Below are 13,943 nucleotides of genomic sequence, written 5' to 3' on the forward strand. Positions count from 1 at the left end.
TAATAACAATCTGCACAGTCAGTTGATCAGGTATAAACTAAGGCCACTGCGAACACAGTTTAAATCCGCTGACGATGCCGTCAGTTTGTAGAGCTTTCAGTCTTAATGTGATCGTCGTTACACATGCAGATCATTGGTTGACTCGTATTTTAAGCAAACTTTACTCTGGTTTCAGCTTAAAACATGTGAGGAAGTGAAGTATCTGTCTTTATCTGCATGGGGGACGTGAAGCCTGATCTCCTGCTGCCGCTGATCACTGACGTGTTGTCGTCCGCTCTCTTCCTGGCTGGTTTTCGACTCTTGCGAGTCACTTCCAGTGTTTTCCTCACATGTCGTCCATGTTGGCGAGTGTTTTGTGTCAGCTGAGAGAACTGACAGCTTCACAGAGGATCTGTAGCCAACCGAGGTGGGAACTATTAACCACAGCACTGAGAGCTGACACTGCCAATGTAGGCCTGTGTGTGTGTGTGTGTGTGTGTGTGTGTGTGTGTGTGTGTGTTCACTGTTGAGCTCAATGAGAGGCGTGAATGATCGTGAATCTGAACACATTTATGTATCACCTCTTTAGCTGACGGCGTCATGCAAAGAAATCTGCTGTCATTCATCTTAGCAAGTCCATTTTACTTCAAGACATGGAGCTGGATGACTTTATTTTGACTGTTTTCTTGTGTTCTTTCTTCTTGCTCCCTTTCTTTCTACAAACGCTGCCTGACATGAACTCAGCTCTGGTTTGGTTCTTCATGACATATCCTCAAATACAGCAACACATTCTCACTCCCAACTCGTCAAAATATTGGCTTGGTCAGGTGCCTTTGGCGTTTGTTACGGACGCAAAAAGTCTCCTTTAGCATCTAGCCCTTTGGCGTCATATTTAGAAGCGCTCTGTCAGGACTCTTAGCGTCACTTTAAGATGCTCTGGGGCGGGACGTACGTTTATGCAGCACAAGAACGGGACGGTTAGGTTTAGGAAAAGATGGTGGGTGGGTTACAAAATGTACGTTTCTGTGCCACGCGGGACAAGAACGGGACATGAACCCCGGTATCCTGGGTGAAAGTCCTGTGTTGTTTGACCCATCCACCACTCAAACCATCCTCCTCACGCAGATTTTCAGTCTTTCATACTACTCGCTACCGTTGTCTCCCGGAATACTACGTCATCTGTCAGCGCCACAGTCAAGCTACTTCCCGGTGCGTTCCATACAGACGCTAAAGGCCGATTTTTGTGTCAGTATCTGATGCTGAGAGCCACGGACCAAGCGTCTGTATTTGACGAGTTGGCAGTGAGAAAGGGTTGAATATAGTGACGCATCTCTTGGTGGAGGCACAGGAGCAATGGTCAATGGTTCAAAAAGTTTTCAATTTGAAAGATTTGCTGCTACAGCTTTAAATGAATAAACGGATGAGGATACACTTTAAAATGATGAAGTTCATCACTCTGATTTTATCAAAAACTGTAGAAAAACCTTCAGCTGTTCCAGTTTGTACAATGTTCATTTGTAAAAAGAATGTGTCTGTTTTACAAAGAGAGGATATGTGGGAGTTAATTCATTGTAAAATATCCTGTTACATTTTGCATTTAATTCATAAAAAGAACTTGAACAAGCAATGACATTTCTTTTTTTTACACAGCAGTAAACCTTAAAAAAAAAAGTAATTTTTATTATTTTATAGATATGTATATGTATGTATGAAATACAGCTTTTTTTATCTTGTCAAGAAAAGACATCAAGTGTGAACAAAGCCTAAGAATGTCCAGCAACACGAGCGAGTAGTGCGCCCTTGCAGAGCAGAATCTGTTTAGGCAACACAACTATTAAGAAAAGTTTGTTTAGTATGTAAGTTTACGTAACAAAAGTAAGTTAGAAAAAAGTCAACGTTGCCTTTTGCAATCACACGGGACATGAACAGCGGTCTCCGGGTGTCCTGGGTTTGTTTGACCTCCCCTTTTTCTGTGTTTCCTGTTCAGGTCTGGATCCGTCTCAGCGTCAGGGCGTGGAGGAGCTGATCTCTGCAGCTCCGTGTCGTTTCGACCACGCCGGCCTCTTCACCATTTTACAGAAACACACTCTGCAGCACCGCATGAGCGACTCCTTCTCCTGCCTGGTACGTTAACACGAACGCATCATCGGACGCACTCTTGGGTTGTATCCTGATCTCCAATCTTTGTTGCCCAGAGCTTATTCAGAGATTATTCGGTCAAACTGGGAGTCGGGACTGACGTTGTTGATGACATTTGAGTTCCTGACAAATAAGTGTGAACACTGCAACATTTAAAAAAGAACGAAAAAGTATTTAAAGCTATAGCGTGTAGTTTCTGTCGCCACCTTGAGGAATTCTAAGTAATGAGAACAACACTGTCGGCGCGTCCACATGATGATTCAGCAGTTGCTAGTAGCCAAGGAGGACACGGAGGATTAAAAAAAACATGATTGACTCGTCAGAAGAGAAGTAATTATCTTGTGATTTGTAGTCCTCTTTGTCTCCAGAGCTGAACACTGCTGTTTTCTTTCTCAGCGGTGACGTAGTAGTAGCAGTTTTCATCATAAAAACAATAATGTAATAAAAATACATACCACAGTGTAAACTCAAACAGAAAATAGTGACTGAAAGGATTAGGCTGAAGCAAAAGCTTAAATATGCCTATCCTATGTAGGCGTAAAAAGCTTCACTCAAGCTTCTGTGCGCGAATGTCGCCGGACGACACCATTTTGTAAACACAGCCATACTGAGAAATGTGGAGAGAGTTGTGTGGAGCTGATGGGCTTAATTAGCTTTGTTTCAACTCATTTGGCAATGGCTTGAATGTGACAGACGTTCATTAATGGTGAATAGTCGCGCACTAGAGCTTTAAAGGTAGCTGTTCTGTATTTATGTACTATGTGTCTTTGTGCAGAGATCAGCTCAGTGCAAATGGTCAGTGTGAGAACACACTCTCTCTCCCTCTCTCTGCCTCTCACGTGGTCAGCCTGGGGGGCTCTCTTACACTGATTGAGAGGATAAACGCTCTAATCAATACTTTCCAAATAGGAACATGACCCTTACAGACAACTGCTGGGCTGCCTCAATGGACCGGGGGAAGGGAGGAGGGGTGAAGCCTAAATAAGTGTGTGTGTTGGGGGTGAAACAAGGGTTTTTGTGTTGTGTGCAACTAAGCAAGAACCCCAAACTGTGTAGATATGATTCACAGCATGTGAACTGTGATGCCTGATGCTTTCAGTACAGTTCAGTCCTTCTGTTCACACGAGGCAACAACATAGATCCAGATCTCTCTAGAGTGGAGGAAACGAAGAACACCAGCCTTGATTTTGGAAAACAACAGCATTTGTCATCTCATATTATTACAGGGTAACTTTGGGTTTTTGTTTTTTCAACCTGGACCCTGTTTTCCTATGTTCTTGTGTGTGAATGACTGATGGAAACAACAATCTTTGAATGATTGCCAACTTGCTTAATACTGGACCAATGTCAAAGATTGTTGTTCCCATCAGTCACTTAGACACAAACACATAGGGAAATAAGATGTATTGATGTATTGATGATGTTTATTTTGTCAGATACCTTTTGTGATCCTAAAAAATCAATTCTAGTCCTAGAAAAATAAAAAATAAATATATAAGACTGTGACAGGAAGGCCTTCACGAGCCACACACCTTGAATATTAAGTTTTTATGCTTGTGCATTTAAAGGATTGGGCTCAGTTTCGTGAAACTACCTTGTGTGAGAACTATTAGACACAGAATTTAGACTATCCATCAGACCCTAAACCTCCGTCAGCTCATTCTGACGTGTTGCGTTGTGTTCTCGTCTCTCTTTTTTCTTTTTTAAAGCAGCAGTGTGAGGAGATGTTCACCAGAGTGACATCTGTGCCTCCTTTTTATTTCTCTACCTGCCTCACCAGGAGTCTTTCCAGCTCTGCAATTAGACCGATCCATTCATGCCGCCCCTCCAGCTCTTCTTCCCTCAGCCTTTTGTGAAAACTCGAGGGCTTTGTGTTCCAGCCTGAGCCCCTTTTCACCAAACACTCTGAGAAAAGGCCAGTGCCTCGGCGTGGGGGACATCTGTTGAGAAGTGGCTTGGATTCATGTCATAGACGGGGTCATATTTTATTCACAAAGAGTTGAACCCAACAACAACAACAGTAATTAGGCAGAAATTTGGGTTGTAGCTGGGGCCCAGGGTCCTGCTGACGGGATCAGGAAAGTTAGGACATTCTTGAAATAGCTCTATCCAAAACCATAATTCAGCATTACACAGAACTTTGGTGCAAGAACTTTTTGATTGACGGTTACCTAAAGGAAGAAAAAGAAAAGCAGTCTTCATGTTTCACAACACGGACATTCAGTTTACCAAAAGACAACATTTCGACCCAAAATGTTCTACGTTTCGACCAAAAACCAGCTCTTCATTTAGAAGTGCTGCGCTGGTGTGAGCATGCCATTTCAGGTGCATGTGTGATGATGAAATATGATCCAGGAAGTCCAGTTTGAGTATCCTTGAGTTTGAACTGCACAGAGGCTTATAATACTACGAGACAATGTTTTACAACAACTCCATGATCGTTTAACCGTGGCGTTATCCGCTCACGTTACAAAATAATCCGCTAAGAATGTGCACTTGCAGGTGTTTTAATGGCTTACTCACTGTGTGGGCCGCAACATTGAATGAGATTATTTTACACAATGCTGATGTCGGTCTGAACTAGGGCTGGATTAGAGCTGTAACCTACAAGGCCCGAGCCCGACAAGTACATTTTGATTGACAGCTTTTTAAAAGCCCGAACCCGTTTACAGCCAAACATTATTCAAATGTGCGCACGCACACAGCTCTTTTGCCAAGAATGAGTCATTTATCATTTATCATGACTAACGTAGGCTATACCAGCCTCTGTTTCACCTCCTCAGCATCCATTTTCACGCTAATCGAAACGCATCACCTGACCGCTCATTTACTGCGCAAACCCGAGCCCGGCCCGAGGCCGTGTAAAATGATAGAAATTAAGACAAAGTTCTTCAGCTCTAGGCTGGATATCGTTTAAAAAAATTCCTTAAAGTGATACGATACCAATAGAGTGCATTTGATACCTTTTTTCTATTTCATCATCAGCAGCGTGTCTTCGTCCTAGGACCCCCCACCCTCCCTAAAACCTCTGTCTGGTAAAGCAGAAGGATAAGGGTCACGGGGTCATGCAGAACAAGCACTCAACTGGATAACACGTTTATCTCTCTACGGTCTTTTAATCCACACAACTGTGACGTAACTCTGACCCACTTTGGTTTCCTGTCTGCCTTCAATATAGAGGCCTAAAACATCTTGAGACATCTTCGTCTCCACCTTCACTTTTGTAGTACGAGGGCGCACAACTCTACCATTTATAGTTTCTGATAAAATGACTCTAATGTATGCTCTGACACGGTTCAGGCTCCCGCCCCTTTAAATCTGAAGCTTCCCGGTGATTCAGTTCAATTTGTGCTAATTAGAGATAACCTCAGGAAACAAAGAGAGGCTCCAAATTGCATTGCAGTGTTCACATGGCGAGATGAACCGCTGACCTCGAGAAAAAAATAGCAAAATGTTCCGAGAGATCTACCAATAGTTTTAATTATCATCTGCTGTTCAATGATGCAGTGATTGTTTTTAAGCATCTGAGAAAGTAATGCATCACTGTGCTGCTTAATAGGGCTGCTCAGTTATGGGAAAAAATTATAATCACTATTATTTTGGTCAATATTAAAAACACGATTATTGAACACGATTACTCATTGACTTTTGAAAAAAGTGTTGCAATTATTGAACTTGAACAACAGTGAAAAAGTAAAACTTAAACAAATCAACAGTGAAAACACCTAGAACTGTGTAATTTACCTTAATGCTTTTCCCATTAGAACTTTCTTTTTCATTTAGAACACAAGACAAAATAAGAGTTTACTTACAAAACGTGCAAAATAATCGTTTTTCTCGATTACTCTGTTTTTATGATCATTGCGAGCTGAAATCGTCATTGCGATTAAATTGCACATCCTAAAAAAAAGAAGAAAATATATATATATATATATATATATATATATATATATATATATATATATATATATATATATCATCATTTTTTAATGAGGAAACCAAATTTCATTGAAATCTCTTAGCATTTTCAGGTACCGTGCTAACCCTAACCCTCAGATTTATCTTATAACCCTTTATAACAATAGCTGTGTTTCATTGGCCCCAGTCTGGCTCATGGAGGTACATTGCTGGGATCAAGCCTGACATCATGATGTTTCTCCCCACTCGCTATCTCCATGATCGGGGCTCAGCACCACCCAGAACAGCTGTGATTGGTTTAAAGAAATACAAACAAACCAGAGCTTTTATTTCTCTCGTATTAACGTATTAAGTAACGTACCTGCTGTGTCTGCTACGCCCTGCCACGTCTGGCTGTGCTCCGCTGTGCCCTGCTACGCCCTGTAGCGCACTGCATTGCCCTGCAACACCATGAACTACTACAACTACTATTTCTAGTCATTATCTTTATTGTGACTATTATTGCCACTGTTCGTCACACCCCCAACCGGCACCGTCAGACACCACCTACCAAGAGCCTGTGTCTGTCTGAGGTTTCTTCCTAAAAAGGGAGTTTTTCCTCCTCACTGTCACATTTACACATTTATGCATGCTCTTGGGGGAATCACTGGAATTGTTGGGTCTTTGTAAATTATAGAGTGTGGTCTAGACCTACTCTATCTGTAAAGTGTCCTGAGATAACTCCTGTTATGATTTGATACTATAAATAAAATTTGAATTACATTGAATTGTGTGCGGCCACACGTGAGTAGGATTGGGCATCAAGAACCAGTTCCAACTTGGAATCGTTTGGAAAATTTGGTTTAGAATCCGATCATCGGTTCCATATTTAACACAAGTAACCAACTAAGTTTTGGTTTCCATAGCAACCCTTTCTTCCAGGCACTTGTTGTGTTGCAGCCATGGAGCACAGTAAGCAGAGCTCTAAAGTGTGGCTTTATTTTACATTGAAAAGCCTAGAATCAGAATTGTTAAAATCAAAACGATGCCCAACCCTACACGTGAGAGAGGACTACAAACACGTCGACCCCACTGGCAGCTGCTGTGCCATTCATCATAAGCTTTGGCTTTAAAAACGTAATACTTGGACTCTAGCTCAGAGACTTGAGACTTGACTTAGATTCCAGCTCAGAGACTTAAAAATTGACTTGGACTCTAGCTCAGAGACTTGAGACTTGACTTGGACTCTAGCTCAAAGACTTGTGAGCATTTCTGCAGTCGATTATACTTCAAAACATTTTTCAAATTCCACCATGAGAACAGTTTTTTTAATTTAATCTTTAGAATAATCAGAAGCAGCCAGCTGCACGTTCTGCTGGCTGCTCTAAAAAAAACTTTCTTATAAAGTCAGGTTTTACGGAGTTCATCAACCTCGGGGTTTAATGAAACCCAACACTGTCCCTTGACTTGCAGACGGGACAGTTTTTTTGAGATTTCTGAGACAGTTATATTTTTATATTTTCATACATTTTCGCCTCCATGCTCTTAAATAGAACATGTAGTACTGTGCAAGTCATGTCAAATTTGCATGACAAAGTGACAGATCTCTGTCTGTTGGGGTCACAAGAATCTTTGGACCCAAAAAATTATTTTATGAGCCAAATCAACGTCTGAGAACCCCTGAGAATCCTCACTCTTTAAGCTTCCTGTCATGTAGTCAAGTGACGAGCATCAAGCCGAGGTGTCCGTTGCCTCAGAGCCAAACGCCGCTTTCACTTTTTTGGGCCGCTCCATCGGAGGGAGGCGGTGGACGCCGGCGCTCTGACACGGAGATGTGCGGCTGACGGAGCTAACGAGGCAGTCGGCTCGTTAGCCACTAATTGAGCGGTCAGTGCCAAGACTGGAGTTCGCCATCTGTTTGTCACAGAGGAACATCTTGTCGCTTCACGCCCGTCGACAGGCCCCTCTCTCTCCCCGTGGTGTGATATTAATAGCTCGGGCTCACAGACGGAGAGAGAAATGAAGAAAGAAACTGGAGAAAACGACAAGCAAACTGAGGACTGCAGGGGGAAGAGGGGGGTAGAAACTAAAAGGCCTGCAGAGGAGAAATGTGCCAGGTCCAGTTAACCCCGACAGCAAGCAGCATGTCTGCAAGAGTCTAAATAAAATACTGGAAATAATGTCTAATTTCAAGTACTTAAATGAGCTTCAATACCTTTAAACATACAGAAATAATTTCTGTTGTGTGTTTTTATTCTGAAGAGACATTAAAACAGTCAACGGTTTGTTTTCTCATTTGTCAGACGATTAAATAGGTGTTGAAAGTTCCATTTTATTTGGAAAATAATAAAATAATAAAAAGACACGGACTGCTGGAAAGAATTAATGAATAATGAAGTACGCTTCTGAACACATGCAAGTCCCGTCAACAGACCTTCAGCTCATGTTCTCTTTGTTTAATATACCAAAGATCTTTCCCTAACCTTAACTGTCCCTAAGATGCACTCTGAACATATTGACGACGTTTTGCTGAACCGTCATATCAGCAATCTTGTGTTGCTATACGGTCAGAGGGGAAAACAAACAAATGGAAGCTGAGAAATATCCTCCCAACATTTATATGTTCTTTTCTCATTGGCCACTTCTTGGCAAATCAATCATCCGCAAAAAAAACTTAATTGTTTGCTTCCACCAGTTTGGTTACGACATCAGCCTAAAAACACGTTAAAACATGACAACATGTCATGTTTAATGCATTTTTGACATGACATGTTTCATGCAGGAGTGAAAACATTCACTCCTCCGCCTCTGACATCATATTTTACATTAAAGTAAAGTTATGATTCAACGTTTGCTTGAAAAATAATCTTGTTTGTTGAGAATGGGACAGTTTTTGAAATAGAAAAATCAAGTCGAGACATTTTTTTTTTAACCCAAAACGGTATTATTTAAATCCAGAAGAACCTTCAACCTTTACAATTCAGTATGCCCAAAATGTATAAAATATGATATCTAGTGTCTAAAAATCTTCTAATTTCATAAAAATACATACTTGATGTCATTTTACCCCTGAAAAGGTTTCTTTAATCTTTTAAACAACAGATAATTTCCTACAAAAACAACCTGCTCTGAAGGAAACTGTTTCTTTGCAGCTCATCTTCCCTTCTGGGTCGCCAGGCGGAAAGGCAGGAGGGTGTGTGTGTGTGTGTGTGTGTGTGTGTGTGTGTGTGTGTGTGTGTGTGTGTGTGTGTGTGTGTGTGTGTGTGTGTGTGTGTGTGTGTGTGTGTGTGTGTGTGTGTGTGTTCAGCTCATTGGAGGTGCTAATTTGTTAATGTTCCTTCCGTGAGGGATCTTAATTAGCATTGTAAGTTCCATGCCGAATTTAGTGATTGCGTGCAGGATGAATGAACATCTCAGAATTTTCCAGTTACACCCTTCTGTTATTGTTTTTTATTTACATTTTTTTTTTTTTTAACTGTAGCAGACAATTAATAGTTGAAGGGTTAATCTTTACACTTTTCTGGTTAATCGTGGTAAAGTATAGAGGATATTCATTGATTTTGTGGAGCCAAAAGGTGACCCATGCTGGTCCGTTTCTGTTTACGTCTCCCATGGTAACGGGAAGCTGTGAGTGAGGATGTCTTGGCTATCGTCATTGTTTACCAGGAAGCTGGGTTTGTTTCTGAATTGCCAGGCTGTCTTTAGTCCTACAACCATCTGATAATATAATGGTGTCTTACCTCTTAATAAATCGAAAGTTACGAATGTAACTACGGTTCTATGAATCTTGGATGACCACCAGAGGCAGTGCTTAACACGGAATATAGTCAGTGTTAAGCACTGCCTCTGGTGGTCAGTAAGGATGAAATAGAAGCCCCTCTTTTAAAATCAGAATCCTGTTTATTGCCAAAGAGGTTTTCACATACAAGGAATTAGCTTGGTGTTTGGTGCATAACAATTAACATAGTAAGAGAACATACAAATAAAAAGCAAGTGCTGCAAAGGTCAAGAAACATGAATATAGAATAGAAAAAAATCACAATACAAATATGAAAAAATACTATAAAAATGTGTACAATATCTGTGCAGAAATGTGCAAAATGTTGTCCAGGGGATGTGCAAAAGTTTACCGTATCAAAGTCTAAATAGAATATGGAAATGTACAGAGATATCAGTCCAAAATATGTTTATGTAACACGTAGAGACAAATGTGAAGACGTTAATGTCTGTTGTCCACACCCCCGATAACTGGCATGCCTAAAACAAAATGTCTGCTGGTTTTCAATTTTTTTCATCACAGTCTCTTCTGACGAGCCAAAGTCAGAATTAGATAAGTTGATACTGAACCAGATTTCCCAGGGTTTCCCTAATAATTCTGGTTTTATTTTTCTGTTTTGTAGAAGAGAAGGACAGCACCTTATTCCACTGCGAAGACTGATTTCGATGTTGCATGCAGCGTGACAGGTGTGCTGTGTTTTTTGTCTTCAGGGTTGGTTCAGTCCCGGTCAGGTGTTCGTCCTGGATGAGTACTGCGCTCGGTACGGCGTTCGAGGCTGCAGCCGTCACCTGAGCTACCTGAAGGATCTGATGGATTATTCAGAGAACAATGCGCTGGTCGACCCCACGCTGCTGCACTACAGCTACGCCTTCTGCGCCTCTCACGTCCACGGAAACAGGTACACCGCCCGACACTGATTCAATAACATTAGGCCCAGGAATCAAAGGAAAATTTCCTGTGGGAAGCCGGTGAGGGGTCTTGACTATACCGCTGAAGTGTAGGGGAAACTGTACATTTAAAATTTTGGGGGAAAAGGGTGAATAATCTCAAAAATAGATAGAACAATAATTAATACTACGATGCAGAACGCCTAGCCATTCTCTAGTTGAGGGCTCTGGTTTTGCTAAATTAAAGAGCCCATTCAATGGAGACTTGAAGTATCTGGAGCGTCTTCAGGGGAGGCCTCATGTTTAGGACTAGTGGTGTAACGGACCATAGTTGGTCCGTACGAATCAACGCTCACGATTTGGAATGCATTTAAACCGCAGATTTATTGTTTAACCATAATAATATGGTGAAATAAATTGTTACTCTCGCTGTTGCTGCAAGTAGGCTGATAAATCTTCAATGAGGGTTGCCGTGAAAAGATACAGGCAATAGAGCTGTAATCGGGCCTTAAAGTTAGGCCAGAGCCCGACAAGTACATTTTGATTGACAGCTTTATAAAAGCCTGAACCCCTTTACAGCCCGACATTATTCAAATGTGCGCACGCACACAGCAAGAATGAGTCATTTATAAATTTTTTTAATGACTAACGTAGGCTATAGGCCACTTGGAAGTTGGAACAAAGAAATAAAATAAGTCCTCCAGAGGCCAGTCTCCGTTTCACCTCCTCAGCATCCATTTTCGCGCTAATCGAAACGCGTCACCTGACCGCTCATTTACCACGCAACCCGGAGCGCAAGCCCGAACCCGTGTAAAATGATAGAAATTAAGACCGAGGTCGGGTTCGGGCAAAGATCTTTAGCTCTAACAGGCAACACAATTTTCTGTTCACATGAACAAAGCATGTTAAAAGCAGTAAATAGAGACGGTCATGTCTACTGGAGGAGCAGAAGAACTCGAAAAGCCGTGACGGCAGCTACAGAGCTCCGTCGTATCAGCGGCAGTTGGTAGTTGAGTTTCCTGAAAATAGGAACGTAATATCCTGCCGGCGCGCCCGGATTGAAAAAAAAAAGAGCCCTCTCCGCCGCTCTTTTTTTTTTCAGCGGCGCGCGACAAAGCGGAAACAGGAGGCCTGAACGAGTTCGCCGACAACCGGATGCCAGGACTCAGAGTGACTGCAAGTCTCTCTGGTAAACTTACTGGGTTAAGATGAGTTCTTTTATGGTGAATGAAAGGCTTGATCCCACCAAGTAGGTCATCCAATCAAATCAAAGCATTGACGTCAATGCTACTGCCAGTTCTGCCGTTGTTTATCTTTTTCTTCTTCTTCTAGTCCGTAGAAAGAGCAACGTCGGTAGCCTTTGCTCATTAGCGCCACCGCTGTTCAGGAGAAGACTGCACCTAGTGTCGCGACCACCAGCGCGGGTATAAACAGTTACGCCGATTTCATGACGTCACATATGCGTGCGCCAGCTGGGCTGCGGTTACTGTAAAACACGCTTTATGCGGCGACGACAGTTAAGTTTGGGCACCAAAGCGACTAGTTAAGATTAAAGATTGTGGTTTGGATTGAAACACTCCCAAGGAACACGCATTTACAGGGTGAAAGTCCTTTGTTTTCCCCAAGCAATATCCCTTCAGAATAAAATACCTTGTTGAAGAATAGAAGCATTCTCTTTATTTCACTTAATCAGTTGTAACAGAACCTTTTTAAAATGAACAATATGTGCAACTACTTCACATATAAAGCAACAACTATCTCAGAACAGCTCTGTGAACAGACTGTAATTTGACCTTTTCATTTATTCTGTACATCTTCACTGAGCACAGATGCTCTTTTTCAGCCACACTCAGAGGCTGAATCCAAATGTCCAAACTTCCACACACTTACAGACTCAGTTTGTGGCACGGAATCGTAAAGTCTGGACTGCCGAGCGCTGTCCAAAAACCACATTTTCTCAAGTTGACGCAAAGGGCCACAAGTGCACTTTCTGCAGAGTGCACTTCGGGTGCAGATTTCACCAGACTTTGTTTGGGAAATCGCCAAAAATGATAGCAATACGAGCGTGAAGAAATAGTTAGGTCAAAGTATCCATGTAATAAATTTAGATTCATAGCATACATGTGCCCTATGTATTTGAAGACTTCTAATTATGTATATAACTTTATTAATGTTATTAATTAATGTTTTTTTTTCTTTTGTTTTTTTTGTACAACTAATCTTAACTTTCTTATCTTATACATAAATACATATACAAAAATGAACTTCCATGTGAAATTTAGTTTAAGATCCAATCAGTGGAGGTTGAATACATGTTCAAGATCTCGGCACTGGATATATTCATGTGGAGGATTTGAAGTCCCGTCTCGTTGCACGTTTTATCCCTAACAGACTAAAGGTGACAGTAAACACATCAGACAAAGTAATTAACATGTTCCAAGGATATTATTATATCCGAACTTGCCTGAGAATCATCACGTTTTTAGTTTTTTTTGTCATTCAAGTTTTTTATTATTTTCAAACGTGGTACAAAAACTGCTCAAGTGGTACAAAATGTGGAAAATACACTCAGAGTAATGGCATATCAATAAAGACAAAGTCAAAACTGTTCCTGTTTAAATGTAATATAAATATATATATATATATATACACACACACACACACACACACACACACACACACACGTATACATATACATACATAAACACACATACACTACATACACACATACTACACAAATTAATAATAGTGCACCCTCTCATTGGCCATAGCCCAGTGTCATCTCCAGACTTCTTTTAATTAGAAGTAAAGTAAGCCATAAGATCGTCCCAAATTGCCATTGTCACAGGCCCCTTCCCTCTTATCCTAGCCAACATGATTTGATATGATGCTGCTTCACTCACTAACACGCTCCATTCTTGAAGTGTCGGACGCGAGGGTGATTTCCAATGCCTCAGTATTACTCTAGCAGCGGAGACTTTCCCAACCATCAACACTGAATAGGCACTTTTTGTCACATCTGGAACTTCCGTTTTATCTCCCAGAAGGCATAGACGTGGGGACATCGGTAAGGTTTGACCCACCCCTGTAATCATCACGTTTTTAAGTTTTCTTCAGTGTCAAAGTAATCCAGTGATAGGTGTCTGTAAGTCCATGGGTACACTGCAAACAGGAACTATCAATGACTAATTCAGCATACGTTTATGGTGCCAATTCGCCAAAGTTTAAACACATATAGGCAAAAGGAAATGTTTTTGGGAGGT

General features: G+C 41.4%; 1 protein-coding gene across 6 annotated transcripts in view; it reads left to right on the forward strand.

The window, feature by feature from the left end:
* cadps2 (Ca++-dependent secretion activator 2) overlaps positions 1–13,943 on the forward strand; it is a 224,676-nt gene that overhangs the window by 135,529 nt on the left and 75,204 nt on the right. For all 6 annotated transcript variants that reach the window (XM_031279714.2, XM_031279716.2, XM_031279715.2 and 3 more), the window contains exons 12-13: positions 1,967–2,103; positions 10,504–10,691. In XM_031279714.2, coding sequence (XP_031135574.2) covers positions 1,967–2,103; positions 10,504–10,691 — 325 coding nt within the window. The remainder of the gene's footprint in view (positions 1–1,966; positions 2,104–10,503; positions 10,692–13,943) is intronic.

The sequence above is a fragment of the Sander lucioperca genome, chromosome 7 (genome assembly GCF_008315115.2).
Source record: "Sander lucioperca isolate FBNREF2018 chromosome 7, SLUC_FBN_1.2, whole genome shotgun sequence".
In the NCBI taxonomy this organism is placed as follows: Eukaryota; Metazoa; Chordata; class Actinopteri; order Perciformes; family Percidae; genus Sander; species Sander lucioperca.